This window comes from Temnothorax longispinosus, chromosome 7 (assembly GCF_030848805.1).
Source record: "Temnothorax longispinosus isolate EJ_2023e chromosome 7, Tlon_JGU_v1, whole genome shotgun sequence".
NCBI lineage: Eukaryota > Metazoa > Arthropoda > Insecta > Hymenoptera > Formicidae > Temnothorax > Temnothorax longispinosus.
In genome coordinates, this window is record NC_092364.1 from 1,887,808 (window position 1) to 1,911,979 (window position 24,172).

The 24,172-nt window shown below is 42.7% G+C and overlaps 2 protein-coding genes across 4 annotated transcripts in view; one reads left to right on the top strand and one right to left on the bottom strand.

Moving 5' to 3' along the window:
* The window catches only part of Spg (dedicator of cytokinesis spg), a 50,749-nt gene that overhangs the window by 9,390 nt on the left and 17,187 nt on the right, over positions 1–24,172 (top strand). The window lies entirely within an intron of this gene.
* Positions 548–20,358, bottom strand: Inx3 (innexin 3). Of its 2 annotated transcripts, XM_071782612.1 has the most exons (6): positions 20,083–20,358; positions 19,779–19,935; positions 7,516–7,689; positions 4,758–5,179; positions 4,121–4,516; positions 548–3,735 (listed from the first exon to the last, which is right to left on the bottom strand). In XM_071782612.1, exons 3-6 carry the CDS (start codon positions 7,676–7,678, stop codon positions 3,529–3,531), a joined length of 1,188 nt encoding a protein of 395 aa, XP_071638713.1. In that variant the 5' UTR covers positions 7,679–7,689; positions 19,779–19,935; positions 20,083–20,358; the 3' UTR covers positions 548–3,528. The 2 variants fall into 2 exon arrangements, with proteins under 2 accessions (XP_071638713.1, XP_071638714.1); XM_071782613.1 differs by lacking the exons at positions 19,779–19,935; positions 20,083–20,358 and adding an exon at positions 17,291–17,887.

A 24,172-nucleotide genomic window follows, 5' to 3' on the forward strand; every position in this document is an offset into this window, starting at 1 on the left:
GTAAGTCGGCATAAAAAGTTCTTCGCTATTCCGCATTAAATTCGCGGCACGTGCCGCAGGAACGAGGTCGGGGATAGAGAACCATCCCTCCTTTCATTCATACTTTTATGAGGGAGAGATTTATTGAGTTTCTTTAATTACTGGTCGATTCGCGCCCATTTTCTCTAACGATGGCACATCGATAATAATATAATCGGAGCAAGATATTCACCGTGTTTCGCCATTGGCGCAAACGTATTGATTTTTATTAGCAATCATGGTTATTGCAGTTACGAACAGCTCTAGAAACGAAAATATCAAAATTTATATTTTCCAATCTAGAATATATATATATAAAAATCAATGTTTATTGGAAAAACATTTTAGTCAAATAATTGCGCGCAAAGTGGAATTAGAGATAGCAATGTTGCACCGAATAGTTTCAGCTTACTACAGCTGAGGAAGAGAACTTCGGAATCGGAATAGATTCGCTCTCGCGTGACCATGCGCTAATTAAGTTCGCTTGCGCGCGCGATTGCCGGATAAAAGCGAATAATAGACGACACTGTTGGCAGGAATTTCTTTTATTCTCTGTCATTCTCTTTCATATTAATCGCTATAACGACGTTGCACATGTCGGCAGTCTTCCTCTCATCAAAACGCGAGTTTCAGGGGAAGCGTTTCGCTCCTCCTAAAGAATACGCTAATGTATAATCTTTTGTCTCGTATTCTATATACATATATGTGTATATAGAAGGCACATATTTTACGAACAACTATTACGAACAATTACACCTATTACACCTATAATTGATCTCTCTTTCTCTCGCTCTCTCTCTCTTTCTCTCCCTCTCTCTCGTTCATCTTAAACTATCTTAAGATATCACTCAGAGCGCGATTCTCGGTAATTTAACGGGTTACGGATACCGTAAAGGGAAAGGGTCGTAGCGTATTATATTATTGTCATTATACATAATGTTATTGTCGGTGGTGCTTATACATCATCTTCGCGGACGAGGACGTGGGGAATGTATTCGAGGGAAAGTTTATATTGTTTCTATTAACAGGAAGGAAGATTACCGCGTACGTGATAATTCATCGCGCAAAGTAAAGTCTACTTAGGAGACAGCATAATATTCGGGGACGATATCGTTCCTTCGTGAACAAGTTGTTAAAGTAATCCCAATTAAGGTTAATGAAGTACTTAATTATATCATTAAAAATGCGCGAGCGCGCACGCGTAGATCAATTTTTATGTATCGCAAGATATAATATATCGCGAAATATAGTCATGTAGAGAAACTCTATTTATACGTCTTAACAGATCTTCTTTCTGCTTTATGTTGTGTTTTAAATTTAAATCATTTTTTCCCTTTTTTTCGGCGTAATTAATTTTCACGGTTCAGGAACTAATATTATGTTCGCGCAAACATTGTTTTGATTCACTTCTTAAGATGTGCGGAAATCGTCTATAGCGATCTGCAAGAAAAAGAAGACACTAAACGCGAAATGTTGACTACACATTGCGATCAACGGGATCGCTCGTATGTATAGTGCTTTCTTTTTCAGTCGAATTTCAATTATACTACTTGCTTCAATTCTCGTTACAGTGCAATCTTAGCGCCAGTCGCGTGAAAATACTTGTAAAGAAATAGAAAAAAATAACGAGTCATGGAATGCATGAACGTTCGTTTCTTCTTTTCTATTCCTTTTGCTTATCAGAATATTGACATGCTATTTTATCTTCATTAGGCTACTATAGGCAGTGTAATTACTTTGCATCTATGATGTAAAATAATTTGCGATATCTTTACGTCTTCGTTGTTAATAATCACGCGATATTCTGCGATTCGCAGATTTCGCGTGCATTCGTTCGGACATTAAGCGTCAAATAAATCGCTTTTTGCACGAAAACCTTCGGATGTCCACATATACTTAATATACATACAATATATTCGTACAATTGTTTAAAGGATTAGAGAATTCGTTGTTGAGCAGCATGTTCCACCTGTGTCTTTTTTAATTTCTATGCGATTGTGATGAGAAAATATGATGTACATACATCGATATATTTCTCATCACAATTAATATGGGCTAATGAATGTTCTACGTCACTTCGAGTAAATTATTGCCGCGCTCCCTAATTAATATAAGCGATCTGCGGAGCACTTGTTACGTATCGCAAAAGCAAGTATCAAAAGTAATGCAGTAGTATATATCCACGATACCGCTTCGATGTCTGGTTTGTCTTCTGCTCAGTAGTGAAAGGAATGTTGCATTTATGACTTGAACGGGAGTCAAGGAGCACCGTTATCAATTCGTGCGTCTCACGTGTGGCTGTTACTCTCCTCAAGTTACCGCAAATAAATCGGCATTGACATGTTGACATGAAACAGACGATTAATAATCAAAATGATTCGATCTTACGGCGAGTGGGAATGTATGACTCTATCACATTTGGAAACTTGTTGCGACTTAACGATTGTAAACAGTTACACGTGCGTACGTCTTATGATGCGAGAGCATCGCGCGTTATCGTCTATACGTTTATATATTTGATAATCTAACATTCGGTTCGTGCCGCTGCAGTCAGTGTAAGACAATCAACTTGTCTTCGACATGTCGAAACACAATGCTCGTTATGTAATTCTCGCTACGATCCGCACTGCACCGCTCAAGCGGAAATATCTCTAGGAAAAGAAAAACTAAGTAACATAATGGAAATCTCTCGTAGAAATAATCGGCAAGAAGCCTCGTTGGCTTGTGCGATCTTACACGTCCCCGACTTTGTTTTTACGGCACATGAAAATCTCGTAACGGCTGAAGGAGGTGACGAAGGTTAGCTTTCATGCTGTTTCTCCAATCCAAACTCAGATATTAAAATTGCATTGTAGCAAACAATGTTAAATGAACATCTCGTAATGACAAAAGTTTCAACGAAGAAGCTGACGAGGTGATTCGCGCGTTAGCACTAATTTATTGATGTATTATTTTATACACGAGCGAATATAATGAAACTTTCGAATGAAGCACCAATCGGAGATGATTCGCATAATGATCTTGTTGAATGAAAAATACGATTAGACAGAGAAAATAAAGATTAGCGTGCATTTCACAAAGGCACGTAGTGGTCTCCCCATTCAGAAATCTCCGATTGAAAGTCTCGTTGGACATAAATGTCAAGGACTGGTCTCGCGTTTTAACGAGCGCGCAGTAATGAGCGAAACTCCTCGTTGACGGGAGACAAGGATCAACGCTTTTTAATGCCGGCTCGGGCTTACGCTTTACGAGTGTCACGATAATAAGACCGCATTGAACATGAGCCCCGATGGGCAGCAGGGAGACGTCGAGGAGCGACGTCCGGTACGGTTTTACAAGCGCTCGCGGTAAGGTAATCGACGGCGCGGCACGAACCTGTCTCTTTATTGGCACCGAGACGACGGCATTGAGAACCGCCCTCGATATTATCACAATACGAAGAAGTAAAAGGGGGAGAAGGGCAGTGGAGGAAAGCGATGACGGCCGAGTCGCCGAGGCCTCTTCTCGCATTTAGATCTCGGTGTCCTTGGCATATTTCTCGATCTCCGGATATATCGGTGACATCTCGAGGGTACTGGGTGCCGACGGCACCGACGTCGGCGACGCGTCGCTACCGCTACCGAATTGCATGCGGCGGCACAATTCGTCCAGCATCTCGTTGAACATCATGAGATTCATGTTCTGGCCCAGCAGGTGAAGCATCAGGAAGTCGCCGACCTGCAAAATTCGATTTTCTTCTTTAAATTACAGAATGAAACGTCGCGTTGAAATGTAAAATTGTAATTTCATTTCAGAAGACACTTTTCTGTCTCCAATTACATTATCCGCGGAGACTTCGTTTACAAAAGTTGCTTCGTGCCGACAGCTACAGAGTTCCTCAACTTTCATTTGAAAGTTTCTATTAAATTCTTAAGTGGATTACCGCGTTTATGATAATCATCCGGTGAAGCAAAACTTTTAAAAATATATTTTAACGGTCTAGGATGAATAAATTTTGCTATTGTGTTATATTACTCGGAACAAATGTTCCGTTGGTATCTTTTAAAAGGGCGTTCTTTTCGCGAGCTTAAAGTTACGAGCAATTTAAAATAAAAAATCCTACCTGAGTCTTTCGGATGAGCAAGTTAACCGAAGTTGGTGTGCCAAACTTGAAGCGCTTCTTGAGGATCGTTTCGCGCGTGCTGGGCATCAACACTATGGCCATGCTGTACAGCACCGCCAGGCCGGAAAAGACCGCCAATATGATGAACCAGAACCACAGGAAAATGTAGATTTTCTCGTTGAGAATATTGAGCGCGAGAATACAGAGCGCGTCCAACTTCTGAATTGTACCAGAGGCACCAAATTTGTGGAAGGTGCATTTGGTCACGCGCGGGAACACCTCGATCATCGGGTCGGTACGTTGCTCTTGATTCATGTTGCTGAATCTCAGCACATCCGTGCCGTAGGTAAGAAAAGCGCCGCCCAGGAAGGTGTCCACGAAGAATATGTTGCCGACCTGGAGCGAAGATATCGTATCAATTCAATACGAAGAGCTTGACTCTACTCTTTCTCTTTCTAAAAGTGATATTTTTATGTCTTGCGTGATTTTACAATCTTAGGATAACTTAGAGACATTCCACAGCGATGGAATTAGAAATTACATGACTATATAAAAAAAAACGAGGTTTAAATGCTACAGCACTTTCCAAATCATTCCAATATCAAAAAGCTTCTTTGTGTTGCAAACGTATACTCACGGTATTGACAAAATTGAGGATCTCGCAGAAGAAATATCCGGCAGCGTAGCTATTATGCAGGTGCATGGTCTCCATGAGGTACTGGACCAGTCTTTCGGTCTTCGACTGCCGCTCCTGCTTAGTCTCGACCATGGCGCCCCTCATGCCCTCGGATATCATCCTGATCTTACCCTCCTCCCACTGCTTCCACATCCAGTGCGGCATGTAGAAGAGCACGCCCTGGAAGAACAGCATGAACGGCACCCACTGGTAGTACGAGTGGTACCTCTTCTCCTCGTAATCGCCACCCAGACCCGGATGGGCCACGTGGCTACCCACGGGCTTCGCGCTGTTCGCGGGCAGCGTGAACGTGTACGTGATCCAGCAATACGTGTTGATCACATGGCCGGAGGGCAATTCCGACAGGCAGTTGATGGGATCGCCTGCGAAGGAAAGACAAACGATTACAGGCCGCGGCCGTTTTACGATCACGATCGATGAAATCGATGATCTCTCTCTGTATATTTACCAGTTAGATGCGAGATATAACGCGTAAGTTACGTGAAGAAATGCAGAATAGCTCTCGAACCTTTCGAATCTTAAAATGTCGAAAGTCTACTGTACATGATTTATAATTCGCGTCAGGATGGAATGTTTATAATTTTATGTGCCGTATATTTTGTGAATATTTTAATATATATATTTTGTACATATACATATGTAGGTATATTTTTTGAATAATTATTGAGAAGTTTTTCGTATTATACGGTACATAAAATTATAGACAGAATTTTGTTCTGTATTTTGACTTATAAATCGCATAATTATATAAGTATAAAATAAGTTATAATTCTGTAATTCTGAAGCATCTCGTACATCTACCTCGCGCATTTATCTCCTGAACACTGGAGTTTATCCTGCGGGATTGCCGTAATGCACGTTAATCCCTCATGATTAGCGAACATCAGAGGCAGACATTATCGCGCTCGCAAAGATAATTCTTTTTATACATGACATGTGATGCGCCGCGGATGCGTCGTAGATGCTGCGCAATTGTCTACCCACAGTGTCTACACACTCGAAACCCGAGCATCAAGTATCTTACCTAGCGTCTTGATAATATGCTGATGCATCTTCCAAGCATTAAATTCGCAATACTCTGCGTTTTATTCGCGCAAGTCTAGATAGTATTATTTGCTTTTTATTAGCACAACATTCACGTATATACTTTCTGCACTATTGTTCCTTCAAGTTTTTTTTATAAAGTCGAAGCAATTGAATTAATAATATTCATTAATTTATTAACAAAAGCAACGGATTTAGGTAATAAAAAATTAATAAAGAAATTTATGAGAAGCGTCGAATATTTTTGAACTCCTAAATAAGAAAATATTCGAAAAGACCATGAATTTTTGATATAGTGAACAAAAAATTTCAACGTTACTTTTAGAAATGTAAAAGAAACAAAACCATTTTTTACAGAATATCAATTTTTTACAGCATGTTACAAAAAGAGATAAAATCGTTATTGTTTTATATAACGAAAAATTGATGTACACTGATGCATTGGGGAGAAATGAGGGTGGGAAACATGGTTGGTATAGGATGGATAGATTTCCCCGAGATTTTTCATTTTGCAAATGCAAGTCACATGTGTGCCGCGTAATGTGTGGCACACATGCGTGCCAGATGTTTCGCATCGTGCCGCTTATGGGCAATTAAGTTACGCAACGCTACACCGTTTATTTGATCATCCTGTGTAATCTCGAGATCGCGCAGATCTTTGGAATATGCCTAATTTCGCGGGTCGAAATTACGATGAATTATCACTGCCGTATAATAAATTACACAGCCTCTTCGACATGATCCGTTTGTCGTACTCGCACGTCGATCCCGACGACAGTGCCAACGAGGAGTAGACAACAGAGTACCATCTCTCCCAGTGTTACATACACGTAATCATTTACAGCATAATTGCTACCTCCCGACTGCTTCATCTCGCGTAATCAAAGAGATCCACTCGTCATTAATCACGTCGCACGACTCGACCTCGATTCGCAGACAACCGTAATAAGAAAGGCATACACCGAGTGGTATATTATGATCGTTAGGTGCGTTCGTTGTAGGTGCGAACACGGCTTCTGATCAACCGCGACGTTGAAACATCGTCTTCGTCACATGGGCGATAAGGTGTAGAATTTGTGTTCGAAGACCACGGTCTCCCTCACTGACGTAAACATACTTTCTCGAGAGAGACGTGAGACGCGATGCGATGTCATCGTCACGCCTCCGTTCAAGTCCCTAATCACCGCCTGATTAGGTAGCGGCCGGCTGCACTCGGCTTGCGATGCAAGTGGTCGCTGTTGATCTTTGAACCTGGCGACGTCCCACCCGGACAGATTAAACGATTCTCATCTTTGCGACGTCTATTTTTAAACTCGGTCTTCGCGTTACGAAATATCGCCGAGTCTTTCGTCTGCACTTTTATGATTTTAAAATTCTTCACATTTATCGTATATATTTGCTATTGTACCGCGCGCGATAAATTCTCATTTTTATTTAAGTAACCCCACTTTAGGTTTGAGGAAACTATTGAGGTAATAATAATCGTCGATAATAATAATCTCAGCTTCGTGTTTTCGAGTGTCGTCGATAAAAATCAAACGTAATCGCAGCACAAGGAAGTTTCCTCGATGGTGTTTCTAGAAGACTTTCAAGGCTCTTTAGAATTCCCTCGTGCCGGCGACAACGTGGCAGATATTGAAAGAAGGTACCTTACCTATCAAGTTATTGGCAGTGACGATGATGCAGCAGAGGAAGAGAATGGCCGATGTGATCCTGTAATGCATTCTGAAGATCATGTTGTCGATAATGGCCTTGTCGATCAGATATCGCACCTTGACGAAGCCGGCGACCGCCGAGACCAAACCAAACACCGCCATTTTCGTTTAATCTGTAAAAAAAAGAAGCGCTTCATTTATATCATCATCGACAGAATCGTCAATGAACGAGAATTGGCTTAAAACATCGGGAATCCTGTATAATATCTTTTATCACTCTCTTTCATATGTTTCTCATTTTTATTTTAGTAATCGAGTTTTAAATTAACATTTTGCTAAAGCGACGCGTACATAAAATTAAATGAAAGACGAGCTCTTCCTGTTTACTTTGATCCCCGACGCTTCATTTTCGACTTTATTATTCATAATTAAAAAGCCATTAACTGCTGAAGTTTTCCCTAATGAGAAAAATAATAAAAAAATTTGATTACGTTATTTTAAAAATTATTAATCTTAAAAGAACGCAAAGACTTTCTATTTGAAGGCATATTTTTTTTTTTTTTTTTCACATACGACTCTTAAGTTTTATGGAAATGAATTTAGCAAAGGAGTTGAGGAGTACGAACGAGGCAAAAGCTGTCTTCGATTGACGAATCGGATTACGTTCCCGTTATGCCTAATGAATGGCAGCTGGCCGATCGCGATTAGAAGTGCGTTTCATTGAATCAGATGCCGGCAGGCATTAGCATTCTTATCGTATAAGTCAGTAATTCATAATGACTGAATCGCGTAAGTATTGCTTAGGAAAGAGAGACGAGGCTGTGCAGAGTTCGCCATGCCAGTGCAGTAGATCACCTCGTAATTAATTCAACTGTAGACTGCGGTAGTAAATAGTACTCCATGGCAAACTGCATTCCGTATATAAGAGCCGAACTATCAATCTTATTCGATCCTTCCGGCGACGATCCCCAATTTCGCTATTTGAGGAACTAATTGAATTTCGATTTGCGATATTACGATAAGCGATGTAATTAACGACAGAAGTTTAGTTGCTAGATTATAGAATCTAGATCGACCGATCATGATGTCTCTCGTCAAAATCTTTTATCTGAAATATTCGTAAAAAAACAACTCAAAGCTTTTTAAGATGAGAATTTAAAAGACAGCTTTAAGATATAGTTTTCGTTAATTTTTCGTTTCTACGGGCAAACCCTTTGGCTTTGAATACGGACAAATGTCGTTCGCCTATTCGCAATACAACTATTCCCGTTCCTTCAGGGCTTTTAGCGAACAAAAGCGGAACCGCGCTTCACCGCGCTTTCATTCGACGAGAGATTGTCAGGCGCGAGTAACGCGGGATGACGATTCGCGGCTGTTTCCCCCCTGTGCCGCCCTTTCGAAAACCCACGGAACCCTCGGCGAAAAGGGTCCCTTCACCGCCCCGTGTATATGCCCGTGGTAATAACGTCGCGCTCGCGACCGGAAATGGCAGATGTGTACGAGGAGATCGATATACAAAGAGAATGAGTGAGCGAGAGGAACCCGTCTCCTAAGCGCCACACACCTCGACCTCGTAGATTGTCTCGTCGGGAAACAATAGCCCGATGCGACACTGGAATGCCCGGGTTGCCTCCCTCTCGGTTTTCGTCACCGTCGGGTTTGGTTTCTGTTGAACGACACGTGCTCGATGCATCCTCGGAAAGCATCCACCTAAACGCGCTTTTTGCAGAATACAGTCATAACAAAGGCCCGTTTTTCATGCGTGGAAATCCGAACCGGTTAAGTTATCTCCCGTATCTGGATTTTCAACCCTCATTTTTTGATCTTATAGAATATAGACGAATTTAGAAAGAAAAATTTGATATATTATATCGTTGCTATTGTTTCAAGGTTTATAGAAAAAAAAATCCTCTTTCGTATCTAAAAAAAAACTGACGCGCGAAAACAGCTTACGTTTTTATCTCGAGCTGTTGTGGCTTTGCAACTATATTTCGTGCGTGATAATAATAGGAGCATAGAGGGCTGGGCCTTGTCCGACTTGCGTTAATACGCGCGCATCTAAAGAACACGCTCGTTATTCCGCAGTCACGAGAAGTATATTCTCGTTAATGCATGACGTAATGATTAATTAATATCACGACCGCACAAAGAATAGATGCGCGTATAAATGCGTCCGGCATCACTATACGGTTATTAATTATAACATAAAAGACGTCGCAGAGATAATTAAAATATAAAATGGTATTACTCCATAACAATAAAAATTCTGAATGGTATAATTCTGCTATAATTGCAAAATTTCATACAGTTATTTAGTTTTCGATATTACCGGGATTTTTTTCATGAAGACAACAAGTTTGCCAAGCCTCGAATACTTGTCTCTCTTTACAAAAGTGTTTCGAGCGACAGAATATTCTCCATAAAATTCAAGAGTGATAGACGAGCTCGTATTCCGGTTGATCGGAATTTTATTACTTAATTAATTGACAGGCCGCTGCGAGAAGTCGCTCTACGTGGGGAATCTTTTGTTAGCGAGAATGTTCGCCTTATGCGTCGTAGAACGAATTCCGAGATCGCGAACTTTACTACGTAGACTTTATTATTCTGACCGCAAAAGGTGCTAACTTTGTACACACGCGGTGTGCGTGAAATTTTGAACCGTCAGCAGATTTACGATCGTAGCGCACTGCTCGCAAGAATTGATTTTAGATGCGAGATTTCCATACATTAATAAATTACTCTTCACGTCTAATCATATATTTCTTTAAAATGTTGCACGGTTCTATTTCGAGACAGTAATTATGTATAGAACCTGTCGGATATATGTATATAGATATTATCTAAATGAAAAGGCGCACAATTGCGCAAATGTTTTTCTTGCAATATTCCGTAACGTAGGCCGTAGAATAATTTCGTAGAACTAATGCGGCCTAATTGTCTCGTAATCGCCTTCGATGACGAACGTTTTTGGTATGTCTCCTTTAAACAACGAAGCTTACGCGGCATCCGCAACCCGCAACGAACACGATACCAGTCGTGAGAGAAATGAAACAATGTTTCATATACGGAAACAATGTTTCCTCGGAGGCATACAAATTTTCGAATGCCTTCGTCATGCTTCTCGTGGCGAGGGGGAACCGGCCAAGTTAAACCAGTTGGCTGCTGCTGGTTTCTCGGATAGAGTGGGGTACAACTACGTGAAGTGAACGATGACGACGACGACGACGACGACGAGAAAGGCCGATACCCTTTTACATATGCCCCCGCCTTGATTAATCATATTTCTTCAACTACCATGCGCGACATTTAATAGAAACGATATATTAGGCAATATTTCTCGGAATTATGCAATTTCGCGGAGACACGAGCTACATTTATCTACCATATTGCGAATGACGGTAAAAATAATCAGTAATTGTTACGCAATTTGTTTTGTTTGATCCATTACCTCACTCTTATTGCATAGCGTACATTATGTATATTGTGTTTATTCATCTTGCATTACACTTTAATTTACTATTATTTTATGCATCATTCATTATTTATTCTGTATGTTATTTATTGATTTATCATGAAGTGTATACGTGTTGCTTTCTAAGTGTTGTAGCCGTAAAACCAATTTCAATTACACGTCTCTGGCTAGTCGGAATACGATTTTTACGGCGTTGCGCAATCGTAGGTACATATATACGTATGCAGTGAAAAGAGGTTTATGTTCTATCGCGGCAATAAATCCCGTCGTGAGCACGGAGCGGAATTTTGTCGTCGCCGCCGCCGCTCGTCGCTTCTGTTCATGCACGACCGAAGTTTTTGGTTACTAAATCAAGCGAGTTTCCACGAACGAACGTTACTCAACTCGGGAAGAATAAAATGCAAAATGCCAAATGTATCTTTTCCTTCCTTTCACATCGTCAATATTATTGAATCTCAATCTACAGTCGTGCAATCACATCATCGTTATTATAATAATAATAATAATAATAATAAAAATTACACCGTTAATTTTGACATTCTTCTTGGATCTTTCGGGCGATCGCGCTCTTTTTATCATCAAAATTTCGGCAAATTACGTCGCTAATCGAACACTGTCGAATAAGGGTGTTAAATTGGTCATTTGTGAATGAGCGAAAGCTCGAATAACGAAGCCTCGCGAATCCACCGGTCGACGGTGCGGTTTCCGAAGACGGCTTTCTTCTCACGATCGCGCCGGTGCCGCCGCGGCTCGATCTCGTACGAATTGTCCGTATCGGGTTACGGATGCAGAAAACAGGTTTCGGATCGCGCGATCGCGCTGGCTGCGAGAGAGACCACCGGCCGTCGACGCCGACGCCGAGACGCGCCGGATTCGAGTTGCTAATACACGATCGAGAAAAATGGAGATCCTTTGTCCGGCAACGCGGATCCGGGACACCGGTTTTGTCCGTAGTATATATCGCCTGCGGTTTGTGCGAAATGGGAGAAAAAAAAGAGCAGGTAAAAAGCGCAGACGGAAAGAAGAAACTCTCGTAGCTATTTCTGGTACAGACGAATACTGTAATATTATAATATTAGTGTTCCACGTGTATAATTAATGTAATTTCTGGAGTTCAAAGTATTCAACAAATGGGAAAACGACGGATCGTTGACTCTCTTAAAACTTTATTACCGCCGCTAAATTGGAATTTTGTTTAACTACTCGCTCTTTATTTGCGTTCCCGAAGTTCTCTCTAACGTTAATCTCCGCGGTTTCCGAGAGATGTTCGATACACGTATATCGCTAAAAATCATTTGGGAAATATTGAACGAGTCTTTTACGCGCGATATTAACGAGGCACAAGATTTAAGAATTATAAATTTACTTTACGATACTAAAGCGACATGTTTATGAGAGTTTAGTGACGAAAGATGAATGTATAATGAATGAGTTAAATATCGGAAGATTCCTTTTAGAGAGGATCGAAAGAGACGGTAAATCCGACGGTCTTACGGTTTACGGAACCAGATATATACGGAGACGCGCAGCGAAGCTCTGTCGATTCAATGGTTAACAGGTAATACGAGAGTGATTTATGCGTGCTGGTTGCGCCGGCATGATATGGAAACTGGAGCGATTTGTAGGTCGAAACAACGATCGCGGTCATAGTAACGTGATTTACGCATACATATGCGAACTAATAACTGCTAATATATAGAGAGAGAGAGAAGCAGCACCGAGCGCGTATGTAATCGGGATGTGATTTATGTACTCGACCGTTTATTTGCCGATACGGGAATCACTCGAAACGTGGACTCGATTCACTCGCGTACGCGTCACTAACATCGCGACGTAAATTCGGATTTAATATTGATCGATATCAATTTGAATCTCATATCGCGATACGAGACCGTTACATATAACGTTACATTGTACTAATATTATTTTGCGGATTCAAGAGTGCATCGTCAATGACATTGCACTGTATTATTATTGCACCGATGTTACATTGCATTCATAATGAAAATGAATTATTATGACATTTCTGATATTCATATTTGTGTCATGTGATGATTTTGTGAATTATCACTTACCTATGACGGTGCTTTTTTTATCATGCGACACGCGGAAAATGACGTTTCAGCTGTCTTCGTTGAGTAACGGACACGTCGTTGAGAAATGTGATTCAAGGGAGACTTCTCGGAAACCAGTCGAGGCTGGTAAGGACTTTCCTCCGCATGAATCACATTTCTTCCCGGACGCGACTGTAATTTTGCGCGCCAGTTGACGCAATAATAATTCTCTCTGAAAATTCTTGTTACAAAATAACGTCTGACGTGTAAATAAATAATGTTTTGCCATTTCACGTCTCGCGCGCAATAATAAATTAATTAAATATAAAACACAAAGGTATCTCGCAAAAATACATTTCGCGATATCTAATTCACAATCTCGTCGTTTAATTAGTCTTTCAAGTAATTACAGCGGTAAGTGGAGCGAAGAGAAATCGATACGTAAAAAAAAACGACTCTTTAATTCAGAGCCTGAATTACAGTCCGATATCCCGTTGACCGGTATATCGTAAAGTGATAGTTTGCGATCGCATGTATGAATTAATAACACGCTTGGCCGTGGATAAACGGTCGCCCTCGACAGTGAGCGAATTAGCGCAACGTGTCGTAAATTATTGTATCAACGGCCATTCGCCATGCTGCACACTGCACACGCCGCGATCAAGATACGAGTTTTATAATCGCCATCCGAGTAATTGTGTGTGTCTCCCCGCGTCACACACGTATATATACCGCTCTTACGGTTATTCACGTGCGGCGATCCCGCAAAAGTATCAGCTGTCCGCGCGTACTCGGTGCGTCGAATCCGAAATTTAAGCTTGCTTGACATTTCGCGTGTTTAAATCCCGTGACGATCGTTTCCTCGAATTTGCATTCATAACGAAGAAAGATATTCTCGTGTCACGAGGATGAAAATATATCGCGCGAAAGTTTCTCGCTTCTCTTGGGTCATTAACAACTCGAGTTAACGAAACTTTTGATCACTCTCTTAAGTCACGCGAATAAAATGTATCGTCCGGCGGGATACACAATGAGAGTCCGTTGTCCGCGCGATTCCTTCGTATATTACGCTTGTAATTGTGCACGGGGCTCGCTCGGTCGATGCTTTATTAGGAATTCGCCGAGTAACAAGCGAGCGGCGATGACTGTAATCGTACATTGAATCCACGGGCGCGCCTTCATCAATCAACGTTCGCCATACGATATATACCCTACTGATAGAAACATGATGAATTTTCCGTGAATATTGCAACCCGAATGAAATACAGGTAGGTAAATCTATCGGGCCAAAAATCGCGAAAAAATAAATGTTTAATTTTTTTATCGTTCTTTAGCTAATATTTATCATTTCAAAAGAATAATATTTAGTACGATAGATAAAAGTAATCGTTTGTATCGAGGAACGATGTAATATTTCATTCCGTTCGAATTTTCGTGTCAATTTCTCCAAAATTAGAAGTGCTTTTGTAACGTTCCGAACATTTTGTGCAGCCGTTCGATTGTCAAATCGCGCTAGATCGCGCGGACACGTCGAATTTTTGTCGCCTGCGAAAAAAGATTTTTTTTTCGTACCGTGACACGAAAGGCACGCGTGACGTGCGTGCGAATAGCTTTTCCTACGTTTGTTCGCGGCGAAAGGACGAGTCTTGGCAACTTCATCGCGTGAGTGGAAAGGGAATTTACAGTTACGTGTCTTGTGCGCGAGCTCTCCGCGGCACGCTCTTCGACGTCTTATCTGCCAAGTTTCTTTATACCTACTCCTTGAACGAACACAACGTTGACGAAACAGTGGACGCGGACGTTCTAAATAAAATTTCCAGTGGCCTTCTTCAGAGAAAGAGATGGGTCAGCCTCGAGAAATGTGAAGCGACTTGAGAAATACTTGATTAATAAATATTCTTATAAACCCTGATATTCTATAAACTCGTAAAATACATATTTTTATTAAAGGATAATTCCATCATGAAGAGAGTTGCGCGATTTTTCATGAAATCCCAACGAAAAAATTCACTCCAAAAGAGTTACTTTCGTATCGGTGCTTCTTCGTGCTCATTTTCTCTTTTCCTTCAAAAATTCCGGAGGATGCGAGCGCATGGCCTTCCATCTCGCTCATGAAAGCATGTCCTTGGCTTTTGTGGGCAGGTTCCTCGCAAAGATCACGCTCTCACAGATGGAAGTTCTCAGAAAATCGCTCAGAGCTACCGGGGTATAGACCGGCGCGGCGCGGCGCGGTGTTAAAGGGCGCACGTGGGAAAACGCGATTTATCCTCAGCGCGGAGCGATTTTTAAGTCCGTCACCTCGCGATGGGCGAGGAAGCCGATCGCAATCGAGATACCGGGATATCGTCCCTGTCGATCGCATCGAACGATACGCGCCGTACAATGAATGCGGCCGAGGGAGTGAAGGGGTAATTTTTATTCGCTTCGTCGAACGAACGTCGGGTGAAAGGCGGGGTACAACTCGCCCGCGATATATCCGCGAAATATTATTTTCGCGTTCCGTTCCGTGAGTTTTTCGCGAAACGTTTCCACCTCGGGCGGATTCCTCTCGCGCGCGCCCGCTCTTCTCGCGGCAGCGCAGCGGCGTGTGTTGATGACGCGAGCGACGGAGATTGTGGTCGTTCGCGATAATTGTATACGATAAATGGAGAACGAGGCCGGACGAATTATGTTAATTACTGTACAGCCGAATTGTTCTTTTCGCGGCTGTGCTACGCAGTACGCGGGATAAATCGCAATTCTACCTTCTACGGTGACATGTAAAAAAAATATGTAACTCAAACAAGATTCTTCTCAATTTCTTCTCATTGGTTTAATTTAATATGTACTAGCTCACAAATTGAATCAATACTTTAATTGAGCCTCTCAAAAATCTCTCAAACTGATCTACTTCGTAAAATAAAAGATGGAAAATTAATACAGTTATAAATTTAATCGTGCGTTCTGGTGCTAGAATTGAGAGATTTATAAAAAGCGTATAATTGATCACTTCTGAAAATCTCTCTTTATTATATTAAAAAATTTCGTAAATTGTTTCAGATGTGTGATCACATATCGCTCACACAAACGCATACGGAATCGTGGATATTTTTACGCGAAGCAATACGTGTGTATTGCGATCCTAAAGATTGGTGCGGTTCGCGAGATTTCGCGTGACGTCTAACATACGCACATTGTATTTCGTGCCTCTTCGCTCGGCTCCGGACGCGAACGTCATTCTGCACGTCGGCGAGCATCATCGAGTTAATATTTCATAGCGCCTCGGCATAGTACAAGAGCGCTACGCTTTACTGACACGCTCGATAGACACGCATGCACATCGATTCACTCGCGCGTAAGATGCGAAAAATGAATGAAGACGATGGCGCGGGGAGGAGGTTAATAGCCCCTCTCACACACGTGTCTCGAGATCGTGAGAAGCGAGAGACGGCAAAGAATGTAATAACGATAAATGAGATAAATGTTAATGGTAGTTAATTAGACCGTCATCCTGCGTTTATAACGTACCTCTGTAATATTACGGGAAATTGTGCAAAACAAAGCGCAACAATTGTTGAACTTTATAGTAGTTGAAGATTTATTAAAGCTCTTAAGGATTAATTATTATATTTTACTTTTGACATTCTCCAATTCTTTCGTCTTCCTCCTTTAGGCTAATTATATTCTTAACACTTAGTTTCGCGAGTTATAAATTTTTCCTATTCCCGATAATTGTGTTTCTTTACGAGTTGCAAGAAAATTCCGTTAATTAATGTCGAATATTTTTGTTGGACACAATAGATTTGCCAGACAATATTCATTTTGATTTACGATTCGGAAGGAACGGTCCGTTCTTTCGTGGGCCTTGAAAGTGACGGCTGTTGAGAAATCGTCCGCGGAGGCTGTCTTTAAACCGCAGATGTCGAGAAATCAACGTCAGAAACGGTCTTTCACGTGTGTGTAACTCGAGAGATTAGAGGCAGACCATTGTTTTCTCACGGTCAACACTGATTAACCTTAAAATTGGTAGCAATTTATTTTCCTTCCCGTTCGAACTATAGATAATGCTGTACGATATAATTGAAGGTACTATTTCAAATCATCGGGCACAACTCAAAATAAAAACTCTACCGAGACGGCAGCGCTCGCTAAAATAATAAAATAAAATTGTAATTTTAATGCCATAAAGATGTGCGACAAACATTTTATTCTTATTCATTTATTAATTTATTTTATTTACTCCATTATTTCCTATTGTGTAATACGTACATTTTTTCCGCGCGTGCCAGGTGTTAAAAATAAAGTAATCACATCAGGCTTCTCGAGAGGCTCGCAGGATTATTTTTTTCCACGAGAGACGCCTACTCCTTTACGGTATTTACACGCTCGTTTCTAACGTTGAGAGTATAGCGAGGCGGAGCGGCGGAGAATTTAACGTCTTTCACGAAACGCGGAGGTGGCAGATAATGTTGTGTGTGCACACACATCAGAATCCCCGGTATCAAAAGGCGCAAGGTCCTCCCGTCGGTTCTTTATCGTCGTCTTATCACGCCCGGGAAACTGGGAAGTGGTCCTATCTACCGCGCCAGGATCGCGTCTATTCGCTCGAGCTGTCGAAACAATGCGTACGTGTCGTTCCTCGTGATTGGAAATGTGACGTGTCATAAAAACATGAAACATGGGAAGATAAACCAGCGGAAGTGAAATACGTACAAAAAGATAGTGATGAATGCTTATTATTCTACTGCGTTGAACATCGCGGTTGAACTTTATCGTCTCGCAGGTGTTTCTCAGAGTGATTAATCTTCCAATGACGGGAGATGAATGTCACGTATTTCGGGAAATATTTATTATCTCATCGCATACTGCGGACACCTCTACTCTCTATTTCAATGTTATTAACGTCAAATTCAGTAAGCCTTCCACTTTGCGTCTTCACGTCACGTTTCCTTAATTCGTCACGCTTCATTTTCGCGCCTGTCACGTTTCATTTTCGTATTTTATATTACATGTATCTCAGATCTCTCACGCGACTCGTGGGCGATCTGTCGATCGCGTGTGAGTTGACGATCTTTTTCTTTTTTTCACGTTGATCGCGCGCGAGCCACGAGCCGTTCTCGCTCGAGCGGAACACAGTAGCCGCGGTATATACGAGAAAGCGAACCGCTCGGTGTCGAGAAACGAGTCGAGTCGCTTCAGCTCTCTAGAGCTGTTTCTGTCGAAGCTCGAGTCAAGACGCCTGCCATTTAGGGAGGACCCTGCCGATTTCCGGAAAGGGCTCAGTTGACCTTCCCTGAAGCTCTTTTGACAATGGATCAGAGTTTGACCTGCTCCGCAACTCCGCATTCCTCGACGAACCGTTAAAACGCTCGGAAAAGTTAAAATTCCTCGCAGGGAGACAAATATATCACTCCGAGCGAACTTAATAAATAATTTAACAATCATTAATATAATTTTTATTACACGCAGTTAAACGACATGCATTGAAACTGATATCGAGATTTAGAGAATCTAATCTAACAAAACGTTGGGTAAGACACGTGTTTTAAGCGTAGAAAATAAATACGAGGCTGTACATTTCATAAAGTGTGAAAAGACGTGTTCTTCGAAACGCGCGTAATTACGTGGAATGTCGAATAGCGAGAAACGAGAGAGCATCGTCGCCGATTAGAAGCGGCGAGTCAACGCGTCGGTGGGACAACGTAACGCGAGAGTTTGTGGCGTTTGTGCCTCGTAAGTGCACTTCGTTACGCAGGTAACAGGAATCGTGTGTGCGCGCGCGCGTACGAGTGTGCGGTGAAAGAGGGATTACTCATTCTGAGGCTTGTGCGAGCCGATATATCGGATCGGCTCCAACGATCGTTCGGTCGTTTCAATCCGGAGTCTCGGCCGCCTTGCCAATTGAGGTCGATTAAGTACGCGGCTGCCGAGGAAGACGCGCGCGTTCCTCTCTCGGCTGTACGAGTTGCGGCGAGCCGCGCTCGTTGAAGCTGCCTGATGTCGAGGAGCGATCGAGCGACGCTGCGCAACCGACAGTATAGTCGGTGGAGCAGCATCCGTAAATTCCGTAATCGAGGCTTGGTCCAGATCAGAATGAGCACGAACGAGCGCAAACGTTTTGATGAATATGACGATCAATGTTAACAATAAATATAACGATCAATATTAATGATGAATAACGATCAATATTAACGATGAATATAAATGAGAACGCATCTTTTCGGAAAGGAAAAGTGCACGTGACGCTCATGTTCGTTCGCGATCGTTCGTCTTCATTAGGTCGCTCCGGCTTCTTTCTCGGATCCATCTTAAAGCTGGATCTCCAGCTGGAATGCTACCGAGCGAATGAACACGAGGCGAGCAACTTGTCTCGACGAACGCGAACAGCATCGCAAATTTCAATTTTTATCAGTTTCCTGGCGAATTCGATTTCCGATTTACGGGTATTCGCGGTCGTTGCGTCAACTGCGCCGGAATTCCGAACGATTCCCGAATCCAACCCCCTCGGATTGCAATAACAATTGAAAGAGACGTCGAGACGACGGGTCTGTCTCTCGACCACGTCGCGCATTTTGTTTACATTGTTATCGTAGCGTTATTGTTTCATTGATCGAAAATCCACGTTTCCATCCGGCCGGATCCTGTGCGTTTCGATACCGATACCGATCGCGCGATCGGTTCGCCGGAAAAAAGCCGGTTTTTCTTTTATTCGAAAAACCACCTGGCGACCTCGTCTTTCCCTTTCATCGGACAATACCTTCCGCTCGTGGTGCAACGTCGAGAGTCCCTCGGTGAAACGCCGTTGCCGTCGCCAACCCCCGATGTCGTAGCCGTTCGCCGTCGGTGCAGCAACTAACCACCGCCCTCGGATTTTCGTTTCGGGCCTGCCTGCGTGGCCGCCTCGGGCCCTAAAGCTGCGCACAGGAGCAACGCGCCGAATCGGTTAGGGAATCGCCGCGCCGCGCCGCCGGTCGGAGTCTCTTCTCCCACGGGAGAGACAGGCGGGATCGCACTTTTTCTCCTCGAGAGCGAGCGAGCGATCGATCGATCGATCGACCTACCCTCAAAAAACTGGCTTCGCGGGTTTTTTCCCCGATGGACGAATGCGGGGGCGCGAAAAGGAAGGAGACACAAAAATGCGCACTGAGATTCGGAATATTCGGACGAGGAGGAAGAAAAATCGGAACGGAGCGCTCGCCGGAGCGACGCGTTCCTCCTCCTCTATCTCTCTCTTTTTATCCTCCTTTCTCCTGTTCCGCGACGCGAACGCGTTCCTGAACGAGACTCGCAACGCCCGACGCGCCGACTGGGCCCGGAAAACGACTGACGCGAATGGCGAAGTGCCTCGCTCCGGGGCCCCACCACTCCGCCATCTTGCTCCCAGACCGGGAGCAGCTCGGCCGGGACGAGGAGGAGGGAGCGCCAGGTGCGTAACAGCGTTTCCCCACCCGACATCGCGCGCCGCCCTCGAATTTCCACGTTGTTGGTACGATTGTTTTTTTTTCTTTCGCGTTTCGACTTTTTGACTTTACGACGCGCGATTTTGTCGACGGGAGATACGCGATTGAGAAAATTGTACGTAACGAGGATATACGAGAACGCGATAATGAATTTTTAAAGCGACGCGAATTCCACAAATGAAGGATATGAACGGAATGAGCGTTAATTTCAGCGCCGCGCCTCTCGTGGACCTTTGCGCGACTGTCGCGCGTCGGAAATATGAAAACGTTGAAACGCTTACGGAGGCAACTCGGGGAATGGGGGATTTGCATGCCTTACGAGCGGGACTGTTATGAAATATTACGTTAGCAGAAATCGCGGAAATGCAGCTACGCTCGCGGCTTCCTGCCGCCGCGCCGTTCCGAAATAATCCGTCTCGCTGCGCGCTTCCTTCCCTCTTCGAGAAATTCAGCGGGAGACGCGAATTAACTCGTCGCGCTTAAAACATTCCGCCGCTCTCGTCGGTCCAAAAGGAACGGGCAACCGTGCACCAGCACATTCTCCGGCATAAATGAAAATAAATTAACGATAAACCGCTATTTTTTGTTCACAATAATGAAACTTCATTACATAGCAATCACGAATACGCCTCACGAAAGCGTCTCATTACTCTTCTCTCTCGTTCTCGCGAGAGCGTCTTTTAATTCGTATAAATTCATTCTCTTTTCCTTCGAAATTTTGGGGACCAGCAGGATCTTGGCAGAAGCTCGTGCTGCGCGCAGGACGTGCCAATAAAAAAGGTACCGTTTTCGCGACGAGCGGTCGCAACGAGTTCAAGGACCAAGGGCCCACTGATCGCGCGCGCGCGTGCGGATTCTCCCGATGGATTCCGCGACTCCTTGGGCGCGATACACACATCGTGTGAACTCACCTTTGCTTTCTCAACCTTTATCGTGTGTCTGCAGCATCTCGACTGGAGCGAGATGAGCAAATATCCTGCCCCCTCCGCCCCTTCCTTCTCTCTCTTTCTTTTCTTTTTCCTTTCTCGCTTTCAGCTGCTCTCTCTCTCTCTCTTTCTTTCTTTCTCTCTTCTTCTTCTTCTTCATCTTCTTCTTCTTCTCTGTCGCTCCAGATGAGGCCCAAGGTTTTCAGCTCGGTGAATACGCGGTAACTATGCCGGGAACCTGTTCCCTTCCTCCTCCCCCTCGCCCTTCACGCTCAAGGGGGGTCGCTTCCAGCTCTTTAAAGGCTGGCGTTTGTACATTTCCTCCTGTGTCTTTCCTCCGGTCCTCCTCTCTTTCTTCCTGCGTTTGTTATTATCGTTGTTATCGCGCGGCGCTACCATTAACGATGTAATCGCCATTAGATGCAATTAAGATTGCGCTACTGTTACACGCTTTGCTAATGTCGTTGCCGTTTGACGAAGACGTACGTTTTCTCGGAGGCATCTGTCCAATTTAATTGGACATGTGTTTTATGGCGTGTTTAATGATTTCATTTATTTGAATTATTTTGTCTGTGTCAGTTAAGAAAATAAATATTTTTTTAATTATTTTGTCTGCAATCTTTTTATACGCGCTTTTCCCGTTTTGCTGACATTGAATAGTTATCGTTTCCATCGAAATCGGAATGTCGTCCACTCAAACTTTATTCATCCTAAAGTTTCGTCCTTCCTATATTGGTCCCAATTTTAGGTATTAACTCGCTATCTGGAATTCCCGAAGTGTCTATAACACTTTTCCGGTATTCTGACTTATGAGATACCTATGGGTTTCGACGTATTTCGCCGTGGGAAATTTACAAGCACGTTTTCAAAGAGTTTCGATATATCGGGAGTGAAATGTCGCACGATCGTTGCTTGAAAGCTATTCGTAAAGATTTAGAAACTAAAATTGCGAGTGTTTTTTTTCTGAAAGGTTAAGCAACAATGATTTTGGACCTTAGGCCAAATTCCTTTAAAGAAAAGTTTAATTATGCATGCGACCTTTGTAACAGTTTTGAGATTTTGGTTCTAAATATATATTTTTTAAATTAAGCAACGTAAGACAGTATAATTTATTTGAAATACGTGACCATTTTTAATATTTAATCATTGATATTGGAAATAATTTCGTTAATCCTATTAATAAATTAATTACTGTTGTTTTTCCGAAAACTTCCTAATTATAGTTTAGCCAATTATTTCTGGTTCACATTACTCGCTATACGGCTATAATATAAACAATGTGACAGATTTATATAAGCTGTAACTGGATTTTAATCCCGAACGTCTGATTGCTGGCGCACTTTGACGAGAGGCCTCGATTGGATAGGGAGATGTGTGATTGGTCGCGACGAGGTAGCGAAGGACATCGTTATCAGCGTGTCCCATGAGCGGTGTATATTCGATCTACACCTAATTGTCGGTTGTCGGCGGCGTCGCGGTTAAGTTACTCCCCTGTTAACGGCGTCGAACTACGGCGGCGACGGCGGTAACATTCATTATCCACGTCTCGCGGCAATTATTATTATTTCTAATGAGCGTGTGCCTCGCGGCCGAACAGAACAGAGCCAGAGATCTCTCCATCTCTTCGTCTTTGCCTCTCGTTCGTCTTTGTCGCTTGATTCTTCGCATTCGAGTCTTTTGATCTCTTCCGGTTGCCTTCTTAAATTCTTGAAACTTAAGAAAATTCTTGGGATCTTAACTCTTTACCAATGATGCTCTCCTGATACTTTATCAATTTTTCGAGACATTTTACCTTTAAAGGTTAGAAAATATACATTATTAGTGATATATTTGTGATACATGCATATATAGATCTTTTAATAATATGATTATATAAAATTTTCGACAATTAGATGTTTTGACAAATATATTAAGACACTAGATATTTTCGAACTTATGAAACATGTCTTAGATAATCTTAAGACATTATAATGATAAACTTTTTTGATACTGGAAACAAATATAATTTCAAGATACGTAAGATATTAGGAAGAGATTCCAAGAGTCTCACGATACAAGAGTATCTGATATATAAACGCATTCATCTCGAATTACTCATTCGTGGCGATCGCTGCGGAGCGAGTCGTGTAAAATCGCCTTAAGATCTACCCTTTCTTTCTGCCGCAACCTCGGCGCCGCGTCGAGGCCCACTACGGCACGGGGTTTGTGGAGCCCCGAGGAGGGTGAGAGGAAAGGACTCCGTGGAGAAGTTCCACGGCTACCGAGTCGGGCGAGGGAAATTAATGAATGGCGGCGATCTCGTCGGCGTTAATAAGCGTGCACCTGGGAGCGGAAATCGTCGTACAAGAGGGAGGCCCTTTCCTGTCCTTTCTAGAACTCCGTCTTGCGGATCGAGGAACTCTACTCCGAGAGATCGCGCGGCGCTGTTAAATCCGTGGTTTTCCGCTTTTCAGGGATATCACGTAGCGTCCCGACATCGTCCGCTAGGCAGGATACCCCCTAATGAATGCTTGAAACCCTTTGAACTCCGCCGGATGGCGGCGCAAAGCGTAACCCTTTCCTCGGGCCGGAAGCAATATCTCTGCGGTCTATGTGTATTTGAACTATCGCATATTACAAATACAGTTAAAATAATAATTCAGCGATTATATACATTGAGGCTCAGTGAGAAATTCAAGTAATAAACATACGAATGAAATTATTAAATTATGAAAAGAAACCGCTCGTATTATAAGTAATTAAAAAAATATCTGATATTTAATTAA

Excerpts from the sequence above, each read along its gene's own strand:
- Inx3 (XM_071782612.1), bottom strand. The coding sequence starts at position 7,678 with ATGGCGGTGTTTGGTTTGGTCTCGGCGGTCGCCGGCTTCGTCAAGGTG. Across the intron at positions 4,517-4,757 it reads TCCTCAATTTTGTCAATACC|GTCGGCAACATATTCTTCGT; the intron begins GTGAGTATACGT and ends TCTTCGCTCCAG. Across the intron at positions 3,736-4,120 it reads TGCTCATCCGAAAGACTCAG|GTCGGCGACTTCCTGATGCT; the intron begins GTAGGATTTTTT and ends CGAATTTTGCAG.